The sequence below is a fragment of the Suillus plorans genome (assembly GCF_016647745.1).
Source record: "Suillus plorans strain S12 chromosome Unknown HD556scaffold_5, whole genome shotgun sequence".
Lineage (NCBI taxonomy): Eukaryota > Fungi > Basidiomycota > Agaricomycetes > Boletales > Suillaceae > Suillus > Suillus plorans.
The window spans coordinates 420,195-446,617 of record NW_024537389.1 but is presented as its reverse complement, the minus strand read 5'-3'; the positions used below and the strand labels follow the sequence as shown (position 1 = coordinate 446,617).

The following is a 26,423-nucleotide window of genomic DNA, read 5'->3' as shown; positions in this document are numbered from 1 at the left end:
CCTAATGGTTTGGACTATGCCGTATACTTAGGCTAGTAAGTACTAGTTATCTAGCAAGCTAAGGATGAAGATAGCAGAGCGTGACAAGTAGTACTACTCTTAATTTGTCACTCTGAGCTCTTGATGCTGTGCTCCATTCCATGCGAAATGTTCAAGCTCAAAGCTCAAGTCAAGTCTCAATTCAATTCCTCGTTCATCGGTATCATTGTCTGTCACATGAAAACGGATCTAAAAGATTACGTTTAATATCAGTAGGATGAGCGCTGTCATATGCTTGGGACAGCTCCTGGAACGTTCAACTTCATTAAGAAGAAGGTCCTGCAGACGCGTGTGCATAAATACCTCGCGGTCGATGTTTGTACAGCTTTGAATTGTATACCCACACTCCCATTAAGATGTCGCTGTCCCACTGGCAAGTCACTGTGACATGCGGTGGAATTGGAATCCTCTCGGTACTTACTCTCTGGAAGACATTTTGGGGCTCATCAAGAAAATACAACGTCGACCTCGATGGCCCCAAGGAGGCCCACTGGCTGACAGGTTCTTGTCTGTGGTTACACTCGTCTTATCATGTGGCTGACTTGGGAATGCCAGGGAACGTCCGGAAATTGTTCGAATGTGGCCTTGACTATTCCGTGAAATTGGCTGAACAGTATGGCGGTGCGCTCAAACTATCAAGTCTATACGGAGTAAGTTCAGATGTGAATCGCCGTTACTCTGCAACATCCTTGTGAATGCTACTCTCCGCAGGAAGTAGTGTATCTATCTGATCCACTGGCATTGTATCATGTTATCATAAAAGATCAGCATAGTTTCGAAGAACCTGATGTATTTATCATGTCAGTATTCTATTACTCTTTCACGGCCGAATATATTGACTTCGCGTTGTAAAGGAACAACAAGGCAATATTCGGAGATGGTCTAATAGCCACTATCGGTGCGAGATCACATTACGGCAGGGATCCATAAGAGGTATCTAATAACATGTATAGGGGAGCAGCATCGAAAACAGCGCAAGCTACTCAACCCTGTCTTCTCGACCTTGAACATGCGAGAATTACTACCTACATTGCAACCCATTGCGCACAAGCTGACCTCTATCGTCGCATCTAAACTTCCGGACGATGGGTGTAAGTTCGTTCACATGCAAAACTACACATCGACATGGGCGGTTTTATTTAACTCTTTTGAAACAGCATACAAAGAGATCGATGTGCTCCCTTTGCTATCTCGCGGTGCACTTGATGGCGTTTGTCAGGCGATTCTTGGTTATCCAAGCAATACTCTAGATACGGGGAACGACGAATATACTGAAGCACTCCGGAAGATAAGGTATGTGGTATAAAATACAGCAATCTTCTTACTACAGCGGTAGTGATTTTTGACTTGGTGTTGCAGCCCCATGATAACAAAGCTCTTGTATTTCCGGCCGATTGTGCCTATGGTTATGCGCAACCTCTCATCATACTGGATAGGGAAGCTTGTGAATTTGGTCACGGCGCCCTGGATTCCCACTGACAAGATGAAGGATGTGCGAGAGATGCGACGAATCATTGAACTCATGGACAGTGGTAGCAAGAAAGCTTTTGCAGGGAAAAAGGCAGCACTAGAGGCAGCACTTACTTTATCCCCCGCTAATGTGCAGCCTGAAGTTGATGATCTCAAATCGGGTAGGAGGAAAGATATGATGGACATCATGCGTTAGTTCCAAAATGTTCTGGTCCATATGTTACTAAGGCATACACAGTCAACGCAAACTCTGTATCTTCCAGTTCAGAGCAACTCACCGATGCCGAGCTATTGGGACAAATGAAGTAAGCCACCCGCTCATCATAAACATGAAAATGCTCTAACTCATCTAATTGTAGCGTCATGGTATTTGCTGGCCTAGATACGACTACCTCCGCTCTGTCTCGTTGCATTTACCTACTTGCCAAGAACCCACTCGCACAAGCTCGATTGAGAAGTGAAATTCGTGATGCCATCAAGTCTGCGTCTCACGCACAGGAAGGTTCTTCGTTTTCCGAACACGACAATCCACTTCTTCGCTTGTCATACGATGCGCTAATAAATCTCCCATTCCTCGACGCAGTTGTCAGAGAGACATTGCGGCTTTATCCTTCTCTACCGCACATGGGCCGAAAGTATGTCGTTCATTACCACCAGAACTATTAGCTGAGTTTGTATATCGACAGAGTGGTCAAGGCAACTACTCTTCCTCTGCAATTCCCTGTTCGCTCGTCATCCGGAGCAGAAATATCTTCCATTGCGCTACATAAGAATGTGTTCGTTATCATCTCTATTTTGGCTGCAAACCGCAATCGAACTTTGTGGGGTGATGATGCGAATGAGTGGAAGCCTGAGCGATGGCTTTCTTCCCCGGGGAGAAAGGATGGGCTAGGCACGGATATACCCTCCAATAGTGCCGGCGTACCGTTATCGAAATTATCCGCACCTATCCTTGGGGTTAAAGATGGCATCAAGTATCCTGGTGTTTATTCCAACATGTCAGTCCTTAACCGTTAGGTCATAGCATAGCGCGTTCGCTGACCATATGCAGGATGACTTTCCTCGGCGGCAGTCGTTCCTGCATGTAAGTCAAATCCACGACATCCATTTGCGCACTAACGTCATATTTACAGCGGGTTCAAGTTCGCCGAAATGGAAATGAGTAAGCTCTTGCACGTTGCGTATGACTGTCGAGTCTAACCAATCTTGACTGATCAGAGCAAATCATTGCCGCGGTCGTGCTTCGTCTGCATTTTGTGCTGCCAACTGATCCGGATGCCAACGGACATATCAAAGAAATTGAGTGGAAGTTGAAGGCATTTCATACATCTGTCGTTAAGCCACCAGCTGGAGATGGGGTGACTCCCGCGGTTCCTCTTAATTTTCGACTGGTGCAAGAGGAAGACTTTAAATGGTAGGATTGTATTTATCTTCGTGGTGTGGATGCTCTGCGGTTTGGTATATGCTCTGACGCTCTGTATAATATTTATTCTCAAACATTGTGTATACTTACTGGTTACTAGTTGGTTTGACTCTACCGCTACTACGGTATATACCGTTAAAATTGATATCAATGTGTACACAAAGGGGATCGAGAGAGACATGGTTATGAACCTCTTCATCGTACGAGCCCTGCAGTGAGGTCACAATTAATTCCGCAAGTCGTTTTACTTACAAAATTAGTAGGTGATGTGATGTTTCGCACGTATATAACCTCCTATTAGGCGAAACCCATTCGGGCTTCGACACGTTGTCCGTCGTTTTCCGGTTTACCAACACATTTCCCTACTTGTTTCCTACCCTCTTCATTTTTTGGATTTTTGTTCACGCGTCGAGTTTAGTTCAACGCAGGTATTTCTCGTCATAGGTTCTGTGCTTTGGACACCCGTAAGCCTCGAAACATGCAACTCACCGCAGCTGAACTCCAGGTCAGTCAGTTTATCCATGTATACCAACGTATTGGCCTGATGGATATTATTTGGAATTTTAGAAGAGACACGAACTCGAAGGAGCTCCTGACCCGTTCCCCTCTCTTGGAGAGGCGACATCCAAGCCCAAACGTGTCGCTCAGGTCCCTACTGATGCAGACTCGCAAGCGGATTTCCCGACTCTCGCCACCTCCGCGCCTGCTGCTGCTGCACCTGGAAAGTCTGCCTGGGGTTCTGATGCTGGCCCTCGCATCAAGGCTACTGTCAAATCCACACCAGTCATCACAGATTATTTCACGGTCACTCAACCCGAGCTTCCCGCCAAGGATGGTAAACAAACTTCGGTTGGTGAAGCCATGAGGCAGGTCATGGCAAAGTACAGGGTTAGAATAGAGGCATCGACAAATCAGAGTCGGCAGACTACCTTTCACATGAAGGGTGAGACTCAAAAGGACCTCGACAAGGCTAAGCGTCACTTGTTAGCTGCTTTGAGCCCTGTGGTACATCACAAAAATCTTGAGCTACCTCTTCCTGCATCCTAATCGCTTTATCAGGTTACTTTGATTTTGAATGCCCCCGCGTCTACTATTGCAGCTATAATCGGACCCAAGGGTAAGGCTTTGCACTCGCTGGCATTTCATGTATTTACTGTTCATAATTATAGGCGCGACTCTCAAGAAGGTTCGCGACGCTACAGGTGTCAAGGTCGACATTCCTCCCAAGGACGGTACTCCCAACGGAAATGCAAGCGAAACAAACGGAACTACTGCCCCCCTCCCAGGCGACGAGGAAGAGGAGGAGGTTATGGTACCCGTCACTATCATCGGCCCGCGACCGCATGCCTTGGAAGCTCAGGGAATGCTCAACGAGATTATCGCTTCTCGACCTTCACAACGTACTCAAAAAGTTCGAGACATTCCGGCTCACATTCTACCTTTCATCCTTACTTGTCGCAACCACTTTATGGAGCAATCTCAAGGTTATTATGTCGATCTCGCTTTGAATAAACCTGAGCGGGAGATCACTGTCAGTGGAGATCGCGAGGGCGTCGTTCGTGTTGCCGAGACCATCAAAGCTACCATCGAAGTGTTCAAGACAAGCATAACCAACCTCAAGATTTCTTTGCCCAAGCGCCAGCATCGTCTTCTTACTGGTAAAGCGGTCGATGACATTTTGGCGCAGAGCAAATGTTTGGTTGAAGTCGCTTCTCCGGAGGATCCTAGCGACGAGGTCACGGTGTGGGGTTCGGCAGTTGATCTTCCCGCTGGTTTGGGTGCCGTCATGACCAAGGCAAATTCGCAATTCATCCACGAGTTCCCTCTACCTGGTCCCGTGGCGGTTTCAAGGCAACTTCTCACGTATATGGCACGGATCGACTACGAGGCAACCTTGGCTAACGATCATCCTGATGTCTCGATCTTTACACCGTCTCCTGCCACAATTGCCCAAGCATCAGTTCTCAATATCGACATCGCTGGCGAGAAATCCGCGGTGGACGCGGTGATTAAACAGATCTCTCAGTTCATTGGGAAAGTCTTCGGTGCGACGAGGGAAGTTTCGATTGATTGGCTCATCCACCGCGTTATCCAGGGTAAAAATGCCAAGAAGTGAGTTTAATTTGCGATATAGCTGAAGTACGAAGCTGATTCAATATGACTAGATTGAAGCAATTCCACGAGGCACACAATGTCCAAGTCTTCTTCCCTCCGGAGTCCGGCGAGCAATCCGAGGTCCTGTTGGTTTACGATCCCCTTTCTCTCTCGGCGTCGCCCTCGCCCGTGGAGAAAGGCAAGCATTTGGATTATGTTGTGGAAGAACTCCTCAAGATGGCCAAGGAATTTGCCGATGTGAAAAGCCAGACAATCTCGGTCGAGAAGCGCTGGCACGAAGCCGTCATCGGTCAAGGAGGCACCACTTTGAATGCGTGAGTTCGCCTTACATGGGACGACTGTGTTTACAAATGTGTTTCAGCATTATTGGTGAAGACACAACGCTCTCTATCAAGGTTGGCGCAGAGGTTGGCGACGCATCTGATGAGGATGTCATCCTTGTCCGAGGTGCCAGCATCGACGTCGATCGTGCCGTCACCGAGATCTCCAAGGTCGTCGAGGATGCCAAGAATGATGCCATTGTCAGCAGCTATGTGGGTATTAGATGTTGTAGTTATTGCTCTGGCTGATTCATTCCACACAGTCCATTGAATTCGACATTGATCGGGAGTATGTTGGCCGCGTCGTCGGCGCACAGGGTTCAGGTGTCAACAAACTTCGCGACTCTCTTGGTGTTAAGGTTGATTTCTCGGACGAAGACGAGAAGGAAAAAGAGGCAGGCAAGAAGAAGAAGGCCACTCATCAGAAATCCAGGGTCAAGGTAGTCGCTCCACGTGCCGTCTTTCCTCTCCCTATTTCTCACTGTATTTGCAAACAGATCACAGGTCGCAAGGAGAATGCAGAAGAAGCCAAAAAACGGATTTTATCGCAAGTTGAGAGGCTCGTAAGTCGTGGCATCATTCGACATTCCCGTTTCTGACACTCCCCCAGGCTGATGAGACTTTTGAAGTCTTGAAAATACCCAACCAGTATCACGCCCAGCTCATTGGTCAGAGTGGCAGGTATGCTATCCGGCTGGAGGAAAACTATGGTGTCAAGATCACATTCCCTCGTTCATCCGGCGAGAACGGGGAGGGCAAGACCAGGGAGCAACTTAAACCTGATGAGGTCCTCATTAAGGGTGGCAAGAGGGGCGTTGCTAGCGCAAAGTCTGAGTTACTTGACGCTCTGGAGTTTGAGAAGGAAAACAACAAGGTTCTCACATTCGATGTTCCCACTCGTTCAGTCTCTCGTATCCTTGGCAAAGGTGGTGCCAGCATCCTTGAGATCAAGGATGTCACCGGAGCTCAAATTGATGTCGATAAAACCAACGACGGGATCGGTTCTCTCACTCAAATTACAGTTCGTGGTACAAAGGACGCAATTAATGCCGCGAAGACCGCCATCCTGGCTATAGCCGATCAAGTGGGCGAGGAAACCACGGCATCCTTGGTCATTGAGCGCAAGTTCCACCGTAACATCATAGGTGCTGGTGGGCAGGGTTTGAAAGATCTCATCAGCAGGTGTGGTGGTCCGTCTGACACTAAACTCCAAGCTGGCCTTGTCCGTTTGTATGTTTGTTCCACTTGTATCTTGGTGTTTGCTAACAGCTTCTCAGCCCTCGCCAAGATGAAGCCTCTGATGAGGTTCGCCTCCGTGGAGAGCCCAAGTTGGTTAACAAGGTCAAAGAGGAACTCGAGAAAATCGTGGCCACGTTGCGTGACCGTGTTGTTTTGGCTGTGGAGGTCCCTGCGTCGCAGCACCGTAACTTGATCGGCAGAGGTGGCCAACATTTGAATGATCTTCAGAACCGCACCGGAGTTCAAGTACAGTTCCCTGGGTCGCGCTCATACAATCAATTTGGTGACCCCGAAAATGCAAGTGAGATGGCAGATGTTGATCCGGCCAATATCGTCAAGGTTTCTGGTGCCCGCAAAGCCTGCGAGGCGGCGGTTGAAGAGCTCAAGGTATACAACACCTCTTTTATAATTTTTTGCTTCTTATGTTCCTCGCAGACCAACGTGAAGCCTGCCGCCCCCGAGGTCATGACAGCGATTGTCTCAGTACCACTGAAGTATCATCACGCCATTTCACAGCAGGGCCACTTCTTCCGTACTTTGCGCAACTTCGGGGTTTCCGTCGAGCAATCTGGCAAACCTCAGAAGCCAGCAGTCCCTACTGCTCCCCCTGAAAATGGCTCTACGACTGCCCGCATTGATGATTCTGAGGATGCGCCATCTATCGAAATCCACTGGCAGGTTGCCGAAAACTACTTGGATGCTGAGGAAGGTGACTCGGAGTGGACTTTGAAGGGCAACGATGCTGCTGGTCTGGAGCGGGCCCAGAGCCTTATCCAGGAAGCTATTGCGCAGGCTGCAGCCATGACATGTGTGGGCTTTTTGACTCTCCCTGATCGCTCTGCATTCCCGAGAATCGTGGGCTCAAAGGGGTCTAACGTCGCTCGCCTTCGAAACGAGACTGGAGCTGACATTACAGTTGGCAGGGAAAACAGTACTATAATCATTATTGGTAAGTCGGTTTTATCCATGCAAGATCACTGGTTTGACATCGTACTGTAGGGTCTGAATCTGCTGTCGAAGCTGCCAAAGAAGCTATCTTGAAGCAAACATCTTCTGGCCGTCCTCCACGCCACTGAGATGTCAATCATGTCCATTGATGTTGGGTTTTAGGTGTACATCATGCTGTTGTGTTTAAACCATTGACAAACCACACACTATCTTGTTATGATATTCTCTGCAATACAATGGGACGGATATTGGAATATTAAACCTCTCAAAGAGGGACACCATCAACGTCATCAACATCATCTGCATCAATGGGCGATCCATCAATGTCTTCCATTGGCTCGCCGTCGACATCAGGGTCCTCGCCGTGATCAAGAGGAACGCCGTCAACGTCGTCATCAAGGGGTGTACCATCCACATCCAACGGCTCTCCATCCACATCCATGTCTTCGATCGGTTCACCATCGAGATCATTAGCATCGTCCACGACATCAGGGGTTGTCTCGGTTATTTCCTGCGCAGGCTGGAAAGATTTCGCTTTGAACTTGGAAACATATGAAGATTGCGCCTCGGCTGCAGCAACGCTAGCATCGTCTTCTGCCTTCGGCTTGTTCAAATCAGCCTGCGTGGTGCCATCCAGCCTAGCACGCAGTTCTGCAGTGAAGTCTGGAGCAAAGACTATCCAGTCTTCCCAAATGTCTACTACGGCTGTGATCTGCTTCTTGAATGTTTCCGCGGTGATCCGACCAGGAAAAGAATGATAAATGGTGGCGAAATGATCGAACACTATACCCAAGCGAGACTGGAATTCCTGCCGAAACTTCCATGCACTTGGTACTGGGGCTGCCGAGTTGTGTAAAATGTCACAGATAAGATGCAACCGAGCAATCTTGCGTGGCACAGGTGTACCATCCACCAAGAGTGAAGAGATGATGATATCCGATACCTAACATAGTTAGAACAGAGCACTTCTTCGGATGGAAATTGTGACTATACCTCACGGGCAGCTTCCGCGTGCTCCAAGCTGAATGTCATACAACGAGCGAGTTCGCCTCTCTTGCCAGAGACACCACGCAGCATTGCTTCGAATCGTTTGCGAGCTAGCTTGCCTAGAACAGTCTTGCGTGTTCGTTCTTGCTCTGACTCTTCCGCAGAATCAGTAGAGTAGGCTGAGTTATACCCCTGGCACGTGTTTAGCATGGTTCACTAAGAGAAAGCAACGCGCACACCTCGTCGTCAAATTCTGCACCAGTAAAATCGTCTCGCTCGACTAGACCTTTGTAGAATGCGTGCCGTCGGTGCTTGTCCCAGTCTGTCAACGTCCTCACTAAGGAGATATCTTGACATACCTTGCGCCGCGTCATGAAAGAGTACCTGGGATTGTTCCTTTCCCATTCACGAAGATTTTCCTCGTACTCAGATCCATGGCCTTTGACCTCGGCGGCCACAGCACGAATGAACGTGTCGGTGACGGCAGATGCCTCATCTTCAGACTCGTGCCTCCTCGAAGGGCTGGGTGACCGTCTGCATGGACTGCGGCTGTCATAGCGTGAACGACTGTATGAGTGCCGTCGCCGCCGAGGTGAGCGACTATCGTTTAAAGAACGACTGCGGGAACGTCTAGAGGACCGATAGCGTCCCGTAGAGCGAGATCGGGAGTGACGCCTTGGCGAATGTGACTGACTCCTGCCCCTACGTTCGTGTCCTCGCGATCTTGATCTCGACCTGGATGTCCTGCTCGGTACTGTAAGGTACGTGAAAAAAAAGCTCAAGGCAATTGCTATGACCTCTACCATAGAGAGCTTTCGCAGCCATAGGCACAGCTTTGCTCCATCCCACACGAAGAATCGAACCCCCCCAATCAAGGCCGTCAACTTCCCTCAAAGCAGCTTCTGCATCCTTACGCTTCATAAAGGATACGAACCCACTCAATCCGGAATTTCTATTGCGGCGCGAAGCAGTCATGTCACCACCCGGACCAGCAACAATATCTCCTCGTGGCCACATAATTTTTACGGAGCCAACAGGACCGTGACGCGCAAAAAAGGTGCCAAGAGATTGCTCGGTGACATTGGAGGGTAAATTGGCCACAAAAAGGTTGGAAGTCTGCAAAAGAAATCGGAAGACGAACAAGCGAAAAGGTGTTCGCGCTCACCTCAGGATCACCGCGGTCCTTGCTGCCACTCTGCCCTTCATATGCTGCAATGCAATACATTTGAGTTTGGGGCAATAAAAGCAAATGAAATCCCACCTGCTAATGCAGTCACTGAACGCCCATGGGAGGAACGGGAATACCTGGCCTCTCGCATTGCCTGTTCTCTGAAGGGATGATGAAGTAACGCACATGACAGTAAGAACTTGAGTACCTCTTGATCTCTTCGAGAAATGAATCCATGGCTCGTTTGCCTTTCGGCTTCGGTGCACCACCTGGTGCGGTAGACTGGTCAAGAATATAAGCACAAGTAGTTGCTCGCATGAAGCGTTTCACATACTTCATCTTCATTAGATCGAACTGGCCTGCTGCGCGACGAGAATTCCGCGACACCCTTGACTGGTGGTTGGTAAGACACTTTCGTGCCATCGGATGCGCGAACAAATCCTGAACCAGTCTTCCGCTTGTCCGCACTTTCCCCTTCAAACGCATCAATGAAATCAGCATATGCCTTGGCAGCACTCTCTTCCTCCTCTCGTTTTTTGGCGTCCGCAGCTTCCTTCTCCTTTTCTCGGCGAGACTTGCGAACAGTGCCTTGCGCGTACTGCGACAACTTCGTGTCATCGAGAGTCTTTTGCTAATGTACGAAGCGATTGGTAAGTGTTTCAAGGACATAAATAATGTCTATTCGTCGCACTGGGAACGAAGACTCTTCGTCGTCATCGAAGAACGCAGCCAGTCTTGATTTCGTCTTGTCCATTGCACTTCAGAAATCTCAAAGTCAAGTGAAAGAGTATGTTAAGCACTAGTTTGAAGCTCCAAAAAGGCGACTGGTAACTACAAGTAGCAAGATTCCCACGCGCCCGCACCCATTACATCGTGACTCTAGTCCATGTCCATAAATCCCTGTAAGATTCGCCACGAAAATCTACATCATCAAGCTTGCCAGACCTCCTTGCGCATATGCCATCGGCTTCATTGGCGGATGAGGCGTCGCTTCGAATTGGAAGTACTTTTGGTCTCCTTCTGCATCTATTCGTATCTAGCAAGATGTGAGTATTTGAAGCCTTGGATGAACAGTGTATGGACATACAAACGCTCCCTTATTACCCACTTGATCCACATAATTTGGGGCCGAAAAGACGGTCGTGCAGAGGCCATCATGTTCAACGGCGTACCCATCTGCAAACCCAAATTGGAGTCAGGTTCCTTAGTAATGCGACGAAGAACACTTACCCTGGCGAACTTCGTGGCTGCGAATGATACAAGTAATGCCATTCAATGAACACCACTTCTTCGTGATGTCAGGACCGAAAGCAATGCCGACACCCTGGAAGGGAAGTTGTGAGCCTCACAGCGATTGGGCAGCTAACCGACACATACACGTTTGCTCGGGCCGCGACCAGGAAGCGTTTGAGGGTCAGTCCAGAGAAGCTGAAATGGAAATAAGTGCCTGTAAGCATGAGTACAGCATAAATGCACACATCAGCTGAGAGCGTGTCAGTTATGACAGTTGGAAGAGTGGGAGGGTACGCACACATTAAACCGTCTTGACCTGGCTGCCGTCCAATTCGAGGAATTTTGCGAACTTCATCTAGGGTAACACCGTCTTTACTGAATAGCCCGCCATGCACGACAAAGTGTCTCTTGAGCCCTTTTGGTGATAGAATCGTCGTAGTGCTTGTTTTGGTGGGTGCTTTGGTGGCGCTCACAAGTGTTGCTAATGGTACTGAAGAGCCAGCGATCAATCGGCTGAACTTAGCAGATCCATAAATACTCACAAGTGGTGAAAACATGAGCGAACAACTGTTGAAGAAGCTGTGAGTGCTTTAAACAGAAGGAGAATGGAGGGAATGGACTTTATATGTTTGCTCTCCGTGTTTATGCTTTGCTTCGCCTTCAAAACCATACGTTCGGTTCATGTCTTTTGCTTCGTGATTACCTCTATTGATGAACATGCGTGTGGGGTATAACCCTTGCACATAATTTCAGTATCAAGGCCCTTCGTATAGTTCACATACTCACATTTGTACGCAAAAGCGGTAAGAATAACCTCAACGGACCACGATCCCCGATCAACAAGATCGCCATTCATAAGAAGACAATGATTCTCGGTGGGAGTACCCGTCAACGAGTATAGGTTCAGTAAATCGTAGAATTGGCCTAGAATCGACACAGTAAGCACAACTCTATATCAAGCGCTACAGCGCTTAGACTGACCGTGAACATCTCCAATGACGTCGCATGTCACGCCTTCTTGTAGCTCCAAGTCGACCAGACTTTCCTCTTTCACAAAATGCGTGTATGCTCCAAGAATAACCTCCCACGCGTATCGCCTTGGAAGATTTTTGCCTGCCTTGAACCACTCGATCATTCCTTTGATAAACTCCTCCGTCATCACATATTTCCCGTCGTCCCCAGTACTCAATTGTGGACCAGCATAAGCTTTGTCGAGCTCACAGCCGCCTGAAAATAATGAAATCGCAGAATTCATGGAGAATCGAACAGCTGACCTTCCGCAATGATTTCGTGACATCTTTCTACTGGATCTTTCTCCCCTTCTACCTCAATCGCCTACCCGGAAGATCAGCCGCAAGATTAACATAAAGCGTTAAACACACCTTCTCAAATTCTATTCTGCGCACGAGCTTTTGAGTAGCTGTGAGCTGTGACTGGACGACTGTGTTTCTAGGCTCTAGCGCGACGACTCTCTTGAAGTCCGCCACCGCCAGTTGAGGTTTCACAATCTGTAGATAGCACGTCGCGCGGCTGATACGAGCGCTTAACTTCGGTTATTTGCACCCGCAACCTATCACATACCGATAAAAGGCTTTGGCATACTTAGGATCGACTTCGATGGCTTTTGCTATAGTCGCGTGAGATGCTAAAACACCTAGACTGACATATACAGCGACTTACAAGCATCCAAAAGCGCGAACCCGTATTCCTCTAGTTTTGTCCGAGCTGTAGCGCGATTGCACCAATACGTCGCATCTAACGGGTTCAGTTCTATGGCTTGGGTGTAGAGTCTAACGGCCTCCACGAAATTATGACCTGTTGAGCAGATCGCGACAACTTGAACATCATCACGAATGCAATGCCAATGTTTCAACACGCACTTGCGAACGCTTGATTTGCCTCTATCTTGATCTTAGCGGCCTTCGCCCGATCCTCGTCGGTTACATCTCCTAGACTCAAAGTTTGAATTTCTGGGGAGGGAAGAGAAGATGGCACAGTCGATGCAGGCGCAGAAGACGATGTTGACGATGAATCACCCATGTTATGAAAGCGCTCACTAGCTAAGAAGCGTACGTCGCGATCTGCAAGTACTGGCCAGTTCATTAATCACCCCGACCTGAAATTTTCTGAGAAAGGAAATTCGCATCGGTGGCTTTACATTAACTATTTATCGGAATCTTGAGCTTTGACTAGAGATTCGCGAATAAAAAGCTTCGCATTAACCAGAAAAAATAAGTGAGATCACGGGGAAGCGGTGACAACGCCACCATAAAACGGGTATGGGTGTATGCGGTAATAAGTGGTATAAGATTTAAACTCTTGCTTGATGTTAATAAATGGTGTCCATGATAATGTCCCAGCGAAAGCAAAAATAGTCCCCATGGAACGTTGCTTAGTTACAGACATTCAAGTTGAAATACTCGCCAAGAGGAGGGTTGTGCTCATAGGCGTTGATGTTCTGGCACCAACCGTTCAAGAACTGGTGCAAACTATTTCGATATATGAGATTAAATCACACAACACGGAGATTAATAAAGGCTTACTAGTCGAGATTATTTTGTTCCCTGCAGTCACCACCACGGGCAGCAGCAGTTGCATTCGCCTATACGTATACAGTCAGCACCGGTATTTCTAAAGGTATGGCAACAAAATAAATACATAAGTCATTCCCTGGAACCAGCCGTTGTAATGACCAATGGAGGAGAGAAGGTCGCCATCATTTTCGTCAAGCAGTTGCGAAAAGAACATGGCGCCAGCACCGATATTGAAATCCTGGGGAGAAATATGGATGTGATCAAGATGACATGTCTGACACGATAACGGCATGGCTTACAACGTCCATGCAATCACCATTGGGAGCACCAACACATTTGTCGCTGGTGAGCTGCATCAAACCTTGCTCACCAGCTCCACCAACGGTGCTCGGTATACATGAACTCTCCTGCATGGCAAAAGACGCAAGGAGAATAGCAGGGACTGTCACGCAACGTCAGATGGAAATGTAGCAAAACTTGGAAAATGGCACCGACTTCCATACTGGCTACCATATTGCTCAAATGTCGCGACAAAGTCCTGGCAGTTCGTGAATGCTGAATCATTTTGGTACGCGACCGCTGACAGGTCAACAGTGACGATACCCTTAATGTTAATCAAGGGTGGGTTCCATCCGGTCCCGTTGATGCCACAGGTTAGGAAATTGATATGGCCATTGGGACCACTCAATGGAGTGACTTTCTCTGGTAAAGATGCATGTCCATCAGCAAGTATACTCCCTTCGCTTACAATACGAGAAAGTCGTACCGGTTGCACCGCTAGATCCACAGCCTTTGGAGGAGATGACGTTGACGAGTCCATCAATTGGTCCACCTCTAGAGTTGTTGCTGGGTCCATTGTCTGATGTCGAGGGCCGACGAGCTGATGAAGTTGCAGGAGGTGTTGGTGCTGATGTTAGTGACGACACGGAAGGCAGAGCCTTGGTTGATGTAGTTGATGCTGTGCTCGAAGCTGAAGCTGGTGATGATGCTGCAGGCAGAGCCGTAGTTGATGCTGGAGTTGACTGGCCGAATGTTGATGCTGAGGGTAGTGACGATGCTGCAGGCACAGTCAGGGTCGATGTGCTGGTCAATACTATAGTTAATTCAGAAGCCGAAGCTAAGGGTGAACCTGCAAACGATGCAGAAGGTGATGGTGCAGGACTTCCCGAGCTAACCTACAGTCACCAGTGCACAGTTACACAAGAGCATAGAAACCACGATAAGCTTCTTCGCGGCCATCATTCGAATTTGAAACACGACTGACCGGTCTCCCTTTACAATTCCTCCGCAGCAGTTTGGGTGCGCTATCGCCACCCTTGTTTCGAGCGGAAATAGTGGCATATCTCCCCGGCGCAGCCCGCTGCGCAGGAAGCTTTTCAAAGCTGTGGCCGGCTTGGACGACGACTTGAATGGCAAAAGTAGTGAACACAGCAAGAAACGACACGGTAAGCTTCATTGCAGCCAGAAGATTATGACAAACTAGCGGACTGGTCGGACTATAAGCAGAGAGAGGGGGTAGAGCAGATGAGTGAAGATAAAGAACAGTTGGACCAACTTTAGGGCAAAATAGCGACTGCGTTGTTGGGACCATTGGGTCACGTAGCATTCAAGCAAAATGTTAGCGTGCTTCAAGCGTAGGTCCACATGTGAGCGGGGGTGGCCGTCATCGTCATCGTCGTCCGGAGTGAAAATTGAGGGCTCTACGATGTCTGCATCCACCCCGCTACAGCCGCTGTATGCGTGTCAGCCTGGCATGAATCCTCCTGGTTCCAACAAGAACTCACATTTCAAGCTCCAAGTCTGAGACCGGTACCACAGGTCTCAAGCCCACACTATCTTGGGATACTTGAAAGTGGCTCTAAGACAATGAATTAGAAACATTGACTCGGATATGATGACAATGCGCTTTGCCTAGATGCAAATTAGACCATCCATTATGTTAAATTATGCAATGGAGGGCCCATGCAAGACAAGTCGAAGCTGCCGAGCCGGAACATGGTGCCGCTTCATTGGCGAGTATGTAGACACCTATGACTTTGTTACTTTGTGATATTCAGTAGGTCAGGCCTTCGGACCGTCAGGTAAGGGCAGTGGTCGCGTGTAGCGGTTATTCGATGCTTACCAAACGGTCACGACAACTGACGAGAGGGATTTTGCTAGTCGTCACGATACCTATCATGTAGTCATCACGGCGAATCGCTCTCTCAAGTTACTTATCTGAATGCTTCTTAGATACGGGTTTCGGCATAGTAACGTATCAAGTTGAGCGTTTTCTTGCGCCACGTTCTCACCTAGGCCTGTTCCTTCTTGCCAACCCGTCGCAGAACTGTTGTTTGTTCGGGTGTCTATATATGGTAAGCCTTCTACGTTCACTGCCACTCTATTTGTCGTCGGATCCGAGCCAGTCTGACTCGACGGTCCTGGGGCCTGGGTTGGCATCGGGCGCATACACCCTATTTCCTATCTGCATGCTGCTTTCTGTCGCCGTTTTTGCATTCTTCTGCGATCTTCTTCTCCTAATGTGCCTGAGAGATTACAACTTTGAACGGATCCTACGGTACATCCATGTCCGTGTACCTCGATTATAACTCTCAGGCTGAGAGTCCCTGGTGGACTGTCTTTCATGCGGGCTCACGCGGTACCGGGTACCTGTATAGGTTTGGCACAGGTAATGACCAGGCCAGTTCAAGTTATTCCGCAGCCCCCTGAGCCCGAACGGCTCCCGAGTTGGGTTATTTTCTGTTCGGATGTTTGAAGTGTGAGTCACAATCCTCGAGCGCACCACACTTTTACCCGCTTTTGACACAGGTGGTGCAAATGCTCCATGCGCTCCGCTCCGGCTTCACGTGCTGCTTGGGACCTCGGAAAGTTCCTGACAGGTTGTTTGGAACAGCTACCATTCCAGGCAACTTTTAACCTCGGGCGCAGAGGCTTTACGAAAATTCAAACGCAACACCATAGCTGAGGGGTATTTAAATGGTCAGCACCAAAAGTGCACGGAGCAGACACCAACCAAGGCAAACACCTTTGCTGAACAATGGCAGTTGCCGAGCGCCAACGTTTGATATGGTGTCGTCTGACCTTTGTCGTACGAGTATCCTGCATACGTATTACAATTCGACAGGCATAGTAGGTCAACGTCAAGAAGAACCAGGCCCTGGGACATCAAAAATTTCAGGTTCGAATTCGTTGGGTAAACAACGAGCCTTCCGTGCAAGCTCCGAATTCCGGATCATCCAGTTCAAGGAGGCAAAAAAGATTCGGTTCCGATCTCTGTCCAGTGGTGTAATTCTATGGAGCCACAAAGGACCTGCCACACGTTTGAAATTGTGAATATCGACGTAAGCCGTTAGTCCGACGTTCACGCCGCCGGCCATTATGGATGTTTTTTTCCGTGAAGATGGGAAGCTGCGCTCTCCGTTGGTGAGGGTGTGAATATGATGATGTCGTGAGGCGTCAACGAGTTGCCTCTGAGGTCACGTTTTACACATTAATAGGATATGTGGTACCTGTTTGATCAATTGCGCAACGATAGGAATTGTCTAGTTGTAGAGGGTCGTAATGATCACGTATACATACAGCTATCCAAGTCAACTGAGACCACATAGTACTTGAAGCCCCAGCACAGCACTGCGATGGTCGCGGGTTCCGGACAAGAGGTCGACTACGATATGGTCGGAAAATAATCAAGGTTTATGATTATTGGCACGCCCCCTCCACGTGCAAACCACACTGCTACTACTACTAGGTCATGTATGTACCAATTTAAACGCACTACTGGAGTCAAAAAACACATGGCGGACGGATGAAGGATCACGTCGAGATCTGCTAGACTTGCGGACGGCAAATGGACATTCACGGAAGGATGGGAAGTGACTCGGACGGGCTCCTCGGAGGATATCCCCGATCGGATGTCACAGGCCATCAGGCTGGCAGGCGTCATAATTGCGTGGTCTCAGAGTCAAGGAGAGTCACTAAGTCAGAAATTAGAATTAAGAATGGACAAAAAGATGCATAGGGGACGCTCTACTGGAGATCCGATAGAGGAGACGAATAGGTGTTTCACCCTTATTAAGGATAACCCTGTGATACATCAGTTGAGTGACGTGGCATAACAAAACAAGTGGGGTAGCAGACAGAGGAAGAACAATAAAATCTTACAAGGCAGCGCATGAATTTCACTTACGCCCAAGGAGCTATGTACCGCCTGTGCGCAGTAGCAGAAAGGAACACTGCCACCGGTGCGCGGGATGCAATCCCGATTCCCGAAGGCGGGACCGTGGGAATAGTACAGGTAGTACAGGGAAGTCAGTAATGTGCATACAGCTAGGTGCGCAAAAGCTCTTGATGATGATCTTCGATGCTAGTATTGCGTTGGGAGAACAGCAAGTCAATTTGATATGTGGGTCACTGTGGGTATAGTTAGTATGAGTCAAGTCGGACCCCGGATTATAGGTGATCAGGGTCCTCGAGTACCCAGTGACTCCTTCAGTTTATATAACGCCCCGCCTGAACCTGAAGGTACCGCCTGCCCTACAAGTCCTTTAGCTAGGCTTTATCTACTATCCTTGCTTCCAGATCCTCCCCACTCACCATATTTCTCTGTTATTATAGCCTTTTCGACAAGGCTATATAACTATTAGGATAGTCTAAAGTCTCAGACTTTAGATAGTCCTCCTCAAAGGAGTCACGATGTGCTCCCCAGTAATTCCCCGTTTCTTCAACTCAATCTCCGCACCCGTCTACAAGCCAGTCTCCAAATTTACGTTCAGCTCCAAAGTAACCAAAGTAAACTCCATTAATGCTGCAGTCAAGTCTTTCTAGATAATCCGCTCAAGCTCGTCTATCTCGTCTTAATATTTACTCTCTCGTCTCTCCACGCCTTATTTTTCTCAATCTGCTCATCTCTATGGCTCGTGCCGCTGCTCACTCTCTGGCCCATCGGGGGCCACCAACAACAACATCACATTCGCACACTCGGGTTCGCTGGCAACCCTACTATGCCACCCTTTCATCAGTTTCCTCCCGCCAATCTCCTTCATATCTCGTCACTCCCGCCTCATCTGTATCATCCATTACACCTTCACCTCTATCAGCATCAGTCTATGAACAAGAACGACAGCGAAATCCTCAATTTCACCCCCGAGAATATCAGCTCCGCGACTCCCAGAAATCGAAATATGTCACTGGTTTAGTCGGTAAGTTCGAACCTCACTAGCCATTTTTGGCCTCTAATCTCAAATTCGGCATCTGTATCCGCCATTAGATCAAGCTGTAGGATCAATATGCGAAATATGGAACCCTCAGGATATACCTTTTGTCTTTTTGACATCCTCTCGTCCGACTGTGGCTACCGCTTCTACCGACTCCGTTCTTGTATCCGTCCCCAGTATTCCACTCCACGGGCGTAATACTCAGCTCCCCTCTCCCATATCTCCAACGACACAGTCTTCTCCCACGCCCGCCCCATGTATCCCAAATCCGTACTCCCTGCAATCCCCCGATACACCCCTGACGCCCGATTCGAGAGATCAGGCACCGCGTTGCGACGTTGCGCCCATGAAAGGGTTTGTTCACGAGGTTCTTCGCCGTTCTCGCACGTCAGGTACCGTTCTACAGACAGCCCTTTGTTACTTGGAAGCTATCCGCGCCAAGGTCCCAGAGCTGGTCTCGCAGGAGAAGGGTTACCCTGGGTCCACTTGCGAAAAGGAATCGGTTGAACGGATCGTCCAATGCGAGGTCAGCGCATTTGGCGCTGGCCTTGGTGGTCTTCCTTCTTCTTCGGAAACATCGGCAGGCAATGGTTTGCTAGATACTATTCGCATCAACCCTGTTACACTTGAGGCCGATTCTGTATTTGCAGAGCCGGTATTCGACGCAGAGAAGGTGTCTTCCCACAAGCCTAAGCAGAGTAGTGGCTGTTTAACGCCGCTTCCTCCACTTCCCTCGCCGCTCCTGTGTCCTCGCCGCACTTTCCTCGCGTCACTCATTCTTGCATCGAAATTCATGCAAGATCGTTGTTACTCGAATCGTGCATGGGCTAAACTTTCGGGCCTTCCGCCACGGGAGATTGGCCGTTGCGAACGTGCTCTGGGTGAGGCGCTTGAGTGGCGCCTCTGGGTTGGCAAGCTGCCTGCAGCGCCAGTTGCTACTGGACGCGCGCTCACAAAGTGCAAAAGTGAAAGCAACATTTTGCTTAGGAGCAGTCCGAGAACGCAGTCGGTTATGGAGACTAGCCCCGTTGTATCACCGATGTCAGTAGGCTCACCTCTGGTGGCAAGGCCTGGTGTGGGTCTCAGGCGGCACGCCACGCTACCCGCACACACCTATCGCGAGGACTCATGTTCGGCGACGATTTCGTCTGCCGTTGAGACTTCGCGGTGGATGCCAACCGAATCGAGTCTGGGAATGGATAACAGTCCGAACGACTCCGAGATCAGTCCACCGACGCCTGGTCTCAGCTACTCGCCTACGCCCACAGAGTCATCGCTTGGGGATCGCACTATTCAGATGTCAAGTTTCATGGACATGTCAACGCCGCCGCCGCCATCCTGTCAGTTCGCCGCTTTTTCGAGCGCGCAGAACGACAAGATGTTGCAGCCGGTACCGATTCCGTTCATGTACTCGATGCCGAACGATGTGTGTCGGAGTCACGATGAGGATCAGCTATATTTTGCAGCGGGTCTTTCAGTATCGCACACCGAATCCTGGCCATCGGTATATGCTTTTTGACTACTATCGCCCATGGACACCCACGTGTTTGCTGTGCTAACCAGTTTGATCAATTATGCCTATGCGTCTCTATTTTTCTGTCTTGTTCATATTCCTTCTGTACATATAGTTTATTTGTTGCCTGTCCGAGTATGTGCTTATGTCTTGTTGTTTTGGGAGTGCAGCGGCATCTGTTTCACCATGAACACTTTGGGTCCTCCTGTCTTCTTGTGTACTAGTATATAACCATACCCTATAGACTTGCTTTGAGCATCAACAGGCGCGAGTAGACGCTGCGGGACCAGTCCAATTTTTTCATTAGACTCCATCTTCTAGAGTCATTAACCTTAGGTTGGACATGTCTCGTCATCTTGCTTCATGTACCAGGCAGATATTAATGTGACGGAGACCGTCTATAGTAGCTACTTTACCCATTCGGCGATAAGACAGCAGGGACAACTTACTCGCGGGTGAATGCCCTCTGAGGGCGACGAGCAATCAAATCAATCACACGTAACTATTGCAGGGAGATATTAGTACAAAACACGCTCCGCGGACGTCACAACGACATATCGTACAAAATAACCATCACACTCTTCTTTCTTTCCCTGATAACTCCGAAATTCACCGATGAGAGGAACGTTGTGGGGCCTCGTGAAGCTCGGAGTGGTACTCAAAGAACTCCAAGGGATAGCTATCAGGATGGATGGCACGCCAAGAATGAGGATGGCCATCCTCGTCAAAGGATGCTGTGAGGTGATGGATAGCGTGTAGTTTCCATCCGGAAACTCCCTGACGATTAACATGAGAGGTGTAATGAATCAACGCGGACGGAATGAAATGCTCACCTCGTGGTGGATCCTGGACCACAGCAACTCATAAGTCAATATTTACAACACCGTAAAAAAAACCCCAAGACCTCGCAGTAGAAATTCGAATGGAAGAACCCGCACCTGACGTGAACATATCCCTCGCCGAGCTTATCATTAACAGCAGGAAGCCTCAACTTCCCAAAGATAACGTGTCCGTAGCTCGCCTGTCCGTTTCGGATTTGTACGAGATCATCTCGAGAGAAGCTCGTGAGTTCATCGTCGCTCAGACCCGCTGCTCTGGCCCACATTGAAGACTCATGGTGAATTTTCCAAGAGCGCCGTGACTTCTTGATCGACTCTTTGATCGATTCGGCTACTTTTTCATCGAATGCATCTTTCGCGTCCTCGCCAGGGACGTGCGCGTCGTCTAGAACGATTTGTTCTTCTGAAGCTGAAAAAATATATGGAAAGATCATTCAATGGTTAATACTGAGAGAATATTCGATTGAAATACCCATGAATGATCACAGGAAACGGTCGATGGGGGGTGCACTCGCTTGGACTCGAACCGAGTTGGTGGTGGGGCGCAGGATTCCCACGAGGCGGAGGCGGGGGTACATGTTCGGCCGGGCTCGCCGCATTAATCAAGATGCCGATGCCTGCATAGGGAATGGGGCGCTTGCATCTAGTGTGGGCAGTTCTGACGAACGTTGGATTGTTCGGGGATATTAGGTACAATGGTCTGTTCGTTGTGTCTTAAAAATATCAGGATTGTCGGGTGAAAGACGGGGATTGCTCCCAAGAGCGTTCTAGTCAGGTTTCATTGCATCATTCTGTACCTTCAAATAATTGTTATCGCGAGAAAGTTGAAAATTTCCCCGCACTCATCGTGGAGGCCAGTCAAAAGATAATCGCTTAACAGAAGAAGTTTAGTGCCACGAACTGTCAAAGCCATTGGCTGCATGCAGTGTTTTATCGCATGTGACCTCAATATCTATTCAAGTCTTATCAGATTCATTGCAGTGCGCCACAAGGTAACATACTGGTGCAACTCTGCTGTGCCATGTCGTGCCATGTCGCGCCCGCGGAGTACCCCCCTTCCCTGCCAAGTTATCTGGTTACCTCCCACAGCTTATTGTGGAGGATTTCAGCTCCTCAGGATGTTGAAGAAATCTAACCGAGAAGACTCGGAATTCCTAAAATTATACCATGTATCCAACACATCTCCAATATTGCGGGGATAATCAGTCTTCTAGGAACGGAGGACCATCCTCCGATAAGTGGTTCCAACCTTCCCCTACAAGATTGTCAATGATTCGAATCTCACGCACTCTCCTGTGAAAACGACGTACCATTGCCCAGTAGATGCTTTTGAGTTTGATGCTAACTTCAGAGTCTCACTGTCAAGATCGTGTTGTTTCATAATTAGAGAGAACTCGAAAATAGCCATTTTCACTGAGAACTCGACAGTCCTGTTCAGTTTTTACAGTAAAGATGGAGGCAAATATTGGGTTTAACAAGGCACCCTGTGACTACATTAGAGAGCGACACAAATAATCACATTTTCCGGAATACCTTCGCCTATCATAATGATATAGCAGTCCCAATGGGTGACCAAGAGTGAATTCGGAAGGCACGTCCGTGCAAAGTCAAATTTCGCTAGACTCATCGCCAGTAGACTGTCTCTTGCCATATGTATGCAGCGTAGTCCATAGCAACCTCACCTTACGGAAGGCGATAGCATTTGAGTTGAGCACCGTCGATCGTGTCTTCTCTATGTGGTAATACAAATGAGGGGGAGGGTGTGAGTCGTGTGGAGTGAGTGTGAGCTTGAAGCTTAGCGACAAAAGCCGCCCGTGCGATGAGTACTCCCGACAGCTTCTTTCCTTAGACGAATTGTGACATGGATGCAGGGAACTGAAAAAACCCTATATGACAATTTCTTTCATTTGGCCAGCTTCTTGGGATGACCGCGACGTAACAGAAACACATACTAGGCGCCTGTATGGGCGCTAGCCAGCCGCTAAATCAGACGTCACGATCTCGTATGTAAGTTCGTTTGAATGACTCGGGCAAACGGCTAGTTTGTTCTAATAGTCAGAAAGCAGTGGCATGGTGAAGCACATACACATATTCATATTATTTGTTCTCCCACCAGATAGTGCGAAGCACACGTTGAAGTCCTCGGTTAAGTATCCTCGATATCTTTAAACTTGAGAAGGAATACCCTCTTGGTCGAACGAATCTGCTGCAAAGCAGAGGGATATCGCTAAACAAAAGGGCTGTTCTTCTACAGGAAATGAGGGAAGTTCCTGACTGAAACAAGTGCGGTTAGCGGTCGAAGCAATTGGTGGGTGAGGGAAGCGAGTCAAAGGCTCGAGTGAGAGCATCGAACCAGGACCCCATGCTGTTCTCTGGGAATACTGCGCTGCCGATAGAGATCTTTCTTGGTGAATTGAGACCGTGCGGCGACTGACATGAATGCCGTTTTTTCGGAGGGTCCCATTTCCATTCAGAGAAGTATTCGACGTAGGACAACACATATGCCGTTGACGTTCGTGGCCCTGCAAAACATGAGTGTAGGCTTCTGATAAGTCTGGTCATAAGTTTCCAAAATCGGTATGTGCCGTATGACAAGTCTCGCGGCAGTAGCCTCAAGAATCGCTGAGATAAAATAACTTCGTTATGGGTCGACGTAAAGGACCAAGGGTTGAACTTCTAGTTCTGCAACCTGATGTCAAGACTGGCAGGGACGCCAATGACTTATTCATGCACGAGGAGTCAGCCCGGGTTTGAGCGGTATGACAAGAACTTGCAAGTGATACTAACAGTTCTGAGGGAAATCAAATACTAGGAAGCGACGGTGTAAGTTTGAAGCGGATGTGTACTCCCACCAGACGTCAAAACCAATTGGCAGACATGCTGTAGATTCCTGATGCATTTATCACGTTCTGGTGAGATGGTAGTGAGTGCCAAGTGTATGACGGTAGATAACGAGGATCTACCTGAGAGTTTTTGAACTGGATATTTGAAAATCTGATGATGCGTGAGTGTACGAGATAAGATAAAGAGATATCAAACGCTATTAAAGGCCCATCACACGACATCTTGTTCGCTTATAAGTAACAAAGTTTGAAAATTGAGTTCTGGAGACTGAAGCTCTGCGAGTTGCAAAGTAGTGCTCAGTGCTTGTGATAGATCAAACACCGTGAAAGACAAATTAAGGCTCCAGTAAAGTTTTGAACTCCGCCAGGACCCACTTTGCAACAAACCATTGTGGCGAACATGGAATTGCCATGTCACAGCATCTCCTTTCCTTCAGCGCTTCTACATAGTTGAGTTAAAGGTATGTAATACTATGACGGTACTTAGACTTCAAGGTACGAATCTTCTTTTTCATGCAAACTCAAATGATGATGTTATACAGTAGAAGCGGATGTGAGGCAAGGTTCACTCATATTCACTCTGAAGCTTTCCGCGAACGCGAAGAAGATATTTCGTTAGAAGTGACCACATTCAACAAAATGTTGCTGTTGTATCAGGTAGTCATCCGGTCACCGCCGTCCTGATGGTGCAATCCGCTTTTGGAGCAGTGTGCCAAGTAATGAACTTGACACTTCAAAATGTCCCACCTTATCCGCGACCTCTATACCCCCTGTCAAAATTTTACAATTAGTACTCTACATTCAACGTCGTCAGCTAATCAACCGTAGAATTCAGTAACGACAAATTGCTCAAACTTCCTCGCCGTCGGCATGCAACGTCTTGGCAAATCAAGAAGGGGACTGTTCCTGTCAGATCGCCAGGACCCATCTTTCACACTCAACGACGCTGACGTGACCGCGGAGTTGCAGGTAGATATCAGTGCTGGTGTGAAAGACGTTGCCAGCTCTCCCAGACTCAGCGCCAATGGTAACGGTTGCACGCATCATTGCTACGGAGAGCGTGCGGAAAGCCCTCAGGTAAAGAATGATCCGCAGTCACTACTGTCATCTCATATCGTGTGACAGAAACTGTGTACATTTGATCCTTTCAGAACTCTTCCACACTCCGAGCGTCGACGTCCAACGCTTATGTAAATAGTGGATCATATTCCCAGCTCGTCCAGGACCCATCAAAGAGACTGCTGTAGCACAGGTATTGTTGTGGGTTCTCGTGGACGCAAGCCAATTGCATCTCTATCACGAAAACGTTCGAATGATTATCATGTGTGTATACCCAAAGGCCATCAAACCGCTTCGATGGGCGCGACCTTCTTTCGTTAGCTCGTTCCCCCACGCCTGTTGTCACCGCCGGGATCTCAAACTTGATGTTCGACGTGAGTCTTTATTGTTGATCAAGTGGCTAATAATACTCGATATTCCAATCGATCAAAGTTGAGAGCCTGGGAGACAGAACCTCTGCGGAACGCCGAGTCTTTTTGAGCGGACTCTAAGTGACAGTGTGGGCAATAGGAGCATAGAAATGGCTGTTAATTGTACGTGATCTGTATATCTATGAGAAGGGAGAGTGCAAGACTGTACCTTGCCTGAGAATCTTTAGCGACCTGACCACTCAGTGCTGTTCTTTGGCAACTGTCATTCCACGTCATGACTGGTGCGGAGACTTGGAGGCGCAGTAACAGCACCTTCGACTTCAGTTTCTCGGTACCTTATTTTGAGACTAAATCGGTATTCAGCCTCGTTTTGATGCTGATGCCAAGTTTTTAATTGGATAGTAGTAGGCTCCAGCGCCTTTATTATTATTATTATCAGGCTAGAAGATCATGCAATCATACATGGTTTTCCATTGGTTTTCAGTGAGCCCGGAATTGAGCGGCGTTTGGTTCATTGATCGAGTATCGTATGCATCCAGGTGATATATGACATCCTGAAGCACATGTATTAACTACCGTTCTATGGATGACGGTCAATCATGCCATGTGTTGTTGAAACGTGTTATAAGTAGCGATCGGATACGCCGTCACGTTTTCTGAGCGTTTGGTTTTATTGAGTAATAGAGCCACAGGCTGCCCTTTACGGGCCGTAGGAAAGTGTCAAGATAAGTGTCACAGTGCGCAGTTTGGCACCTGGTCTGCTTAACAGTGTACAAGAAAACAAATGGGAGAGGGAGCGCTCGGTGTTCTGCAGTGATCATCGGAGACATGGTTCAAAGCCGCGGGAGCGGTGGAGATTAGAAACTAGACGGGAAATGCTAGAATAGACAACACATGTACGTGAAGGGTCAAAAACGTCGACTTACGGGGACCTGGCAGACGTTTACAGTATAAGGTGTGGAATCTTACATACAGTTATAGGTCGTTGGACGTGTTGTCATTCACATGTAGGAATTCCTCATTACGGTATAGTGAGGGGGGAAGTTGTACGGAGACTAGAGTGTGAGTTCAGAGAAATTAAGTGAGTAAAGAGTGAGTGAATACGAATG

At 48.4% G+C, this 26,423-nt stretch overlaps 7 protein-coding genes across 7 annotated transcripts; 3 read left to right on the top strand and 4 right to left on the bottom strand.

Annotated features, from left to right (window-relative positions):
- The first annotated feature begins 360 nt into the window (after nt 1-360).
- On the top strand, nt 361-3,332 carry HD556DRAFT_711848 (cytochrome P450). Its single transcript, XM_041311377.1, has 14 exons — nt 361-540; nt 595-689; nt 751-839; nt 894-937; nt 993-1,130; nt 1,197-1,332; nt 1,399-1,700; nt 1,748-1,814; nt 1,869-2,144; nt 2,196-2,507; nt 2,561-2,593; nt 2,643-2,671; nt 2,728-3,146; nt 3,196-3,332. The coding sequence occupies exons 1-13, from the start codon at nt 396-398 to the stop codon at nt 2,925-2,927; spliced, it is 1,866 nt and encodes a 621-aa protein (XP_041165668.1). The 5' UTR covers nt 361-395; the 3' UTR covers nt 2,928-3,146; nt 3,196-3,332.
- HD556DRAFT_711885 (uncharacterized protein) lies at nt 3,145-7,838 on the top strand. Its single transcript, XM_041311378.1, has 13 exons — nt 3,145-3,146; nt 3,196-3,437; nt 3,500-3,937; nt 3,992-4,049; nt 4,102-5,044; nt 5,098-5,361; nt 5,409-5,580; nt 5,631-5,807; nt 5,865-5,930; nt 5,978-6,597; nt 6,645-6,993; nt 7,042-7,555; nt 7,606-7,838. The coding sequence occupies exons 2-13, from the start codon at nt 3,411-3,413 to the stop codon at nt 7,680-7,682; spliced, it is 3,705 nt and encodes a 1,234-aa protein (XP_041165667.1). The 5' UTR covers nt 3,145-3,146; nt 3,196-3,410; the 3' UTR covers nt 7,683-7,838.
- Nucleotides 7,713-10,599, bottom strand: HD556DRAFT_713061 (uncharacterized protein). Its single transcript, XM_041311381.1, has 9 exons — nt 10,401-10,599; nt 10,044-10,340; nt 9,918-9,991; nt 9,803-9,870; nt 9,707-9,750; nt 9,345-9,657; nt 8,781-9,295; nt 8,548-8,733; nt 7,713-8,497 (listed from the first exon to the last, which is right to left on the bottom strand). The coding sequence occupies exons 1-9, from the start codon at nt 10,461-10,463 to the stop codon at nt 7,820-7,822; spliced, it is 2,238 nt and encodes a 745-aa protein (XP_041165666.1). The 5' UTR covers nt 10,464-10,599; the 3' UTR covers nt 7,713-7,819.
- Nucleotides 10,504-13,050, bottom strand: HD556DRAFT_1332315 (phosphoprotein phosphatase). The gene is made up of 15 exons (XM_041301798.1): nt 12,823-13,050; nt 12,623-12,757; nt 12,524-12,569; nt 12,325-12,472; nt 12,217-12,277; nt 11,924-12,169; nt 11,729-11,866; nt 11,563-11,678; nt 11,485-11,509; nt 11,241-11,432; nt 11,188-11,192; nt 11,087-11,137; nt 10,940-11,033; nt 10,797-10,885; nt 10,504-10,745 (listed from the first exon to the last, which is right to left on the bottom strand). The coding sequence occupies exons 1-15, from the start codon at nt 13,043-13,045 to the stop codon at nt 10,632-10,634; spliced, it is 1,683 nt and encodes a 560-aa protein (XP_041165665.1). The 5' UTR covers nt 13,046-13,050; the 3' UTR covers nt 10,504-10,631.
- A 9-nt stretch (nt 13,051-13,059) lies between these two features.
- Nucleotides 13,060-14,924, bottom strand: HD556DRAFT_712730 (glycoside hydrolase family 23 protein). Its single transcript, XM_041311379.1, has 8 exons — nt 14,741-14,924; nt 14,610-14,651; nt 14,243-14,559; nt 13,972-14,178; nt 13,779-13,918; nt 13,601-13,714; nt 13,486-13,544; nt 13,060-13,431 (listed from the first exon to the last, which is right to left on the bottom strand). Exons 1-8 carry the CDS (start codon nt 14,815-14,817, stop codon nt 13,335-13,337), a joined length of 1,053 nt encoding a protein of 350 aa, XP_041165664.1. The 5' UTR covers nt 14,818-14,924; the 3' UTR covers nt 13,060-13,334.
- A 3,461-nt stretch (nt 14,925-18,385) lies between these two features.
- HD556DRAFT_1304041 (uncharacterized protein) lies at nt 18,386-20,509 on the top strand (the record flags this gene model as incomplete). The annotated part of the gene is made up of 3 exons (XM_041299642.1): nt 18,386-18,674; nt 18,743-20,115; nt 20,447-20,509. 3 exons carry the CDS (start codon nt 18,386-18,388, stop codon nt 20,507-20,509), a joined length of 1,725 nt encoding a protein of 574 aa, XP_041165663.1.
- Nucleotides 20,510-20,811: 302 nt separating this feature from the next.
- Nucleotides 20,812-21,475, bottom strand: HD556DRAFT_1437825 (uncharacterized protein; the record flags this gene model as incomplete). The annotated part of the gene is made up of 3 exons (XM_041305756.1): nt 20,812-20,979; nt 21,036-21,048; nt 21,141-21,475. 3 exons carry the CDS (start codon nt 21,473-21,475, stop codon nt 20,812-20,814), a joined length of 516 nt encoding a protein of 171 aa, XP_041165662.1.
- Nucleotides 21,476-26,423: the final 4,948 nt, after the last annotated feature.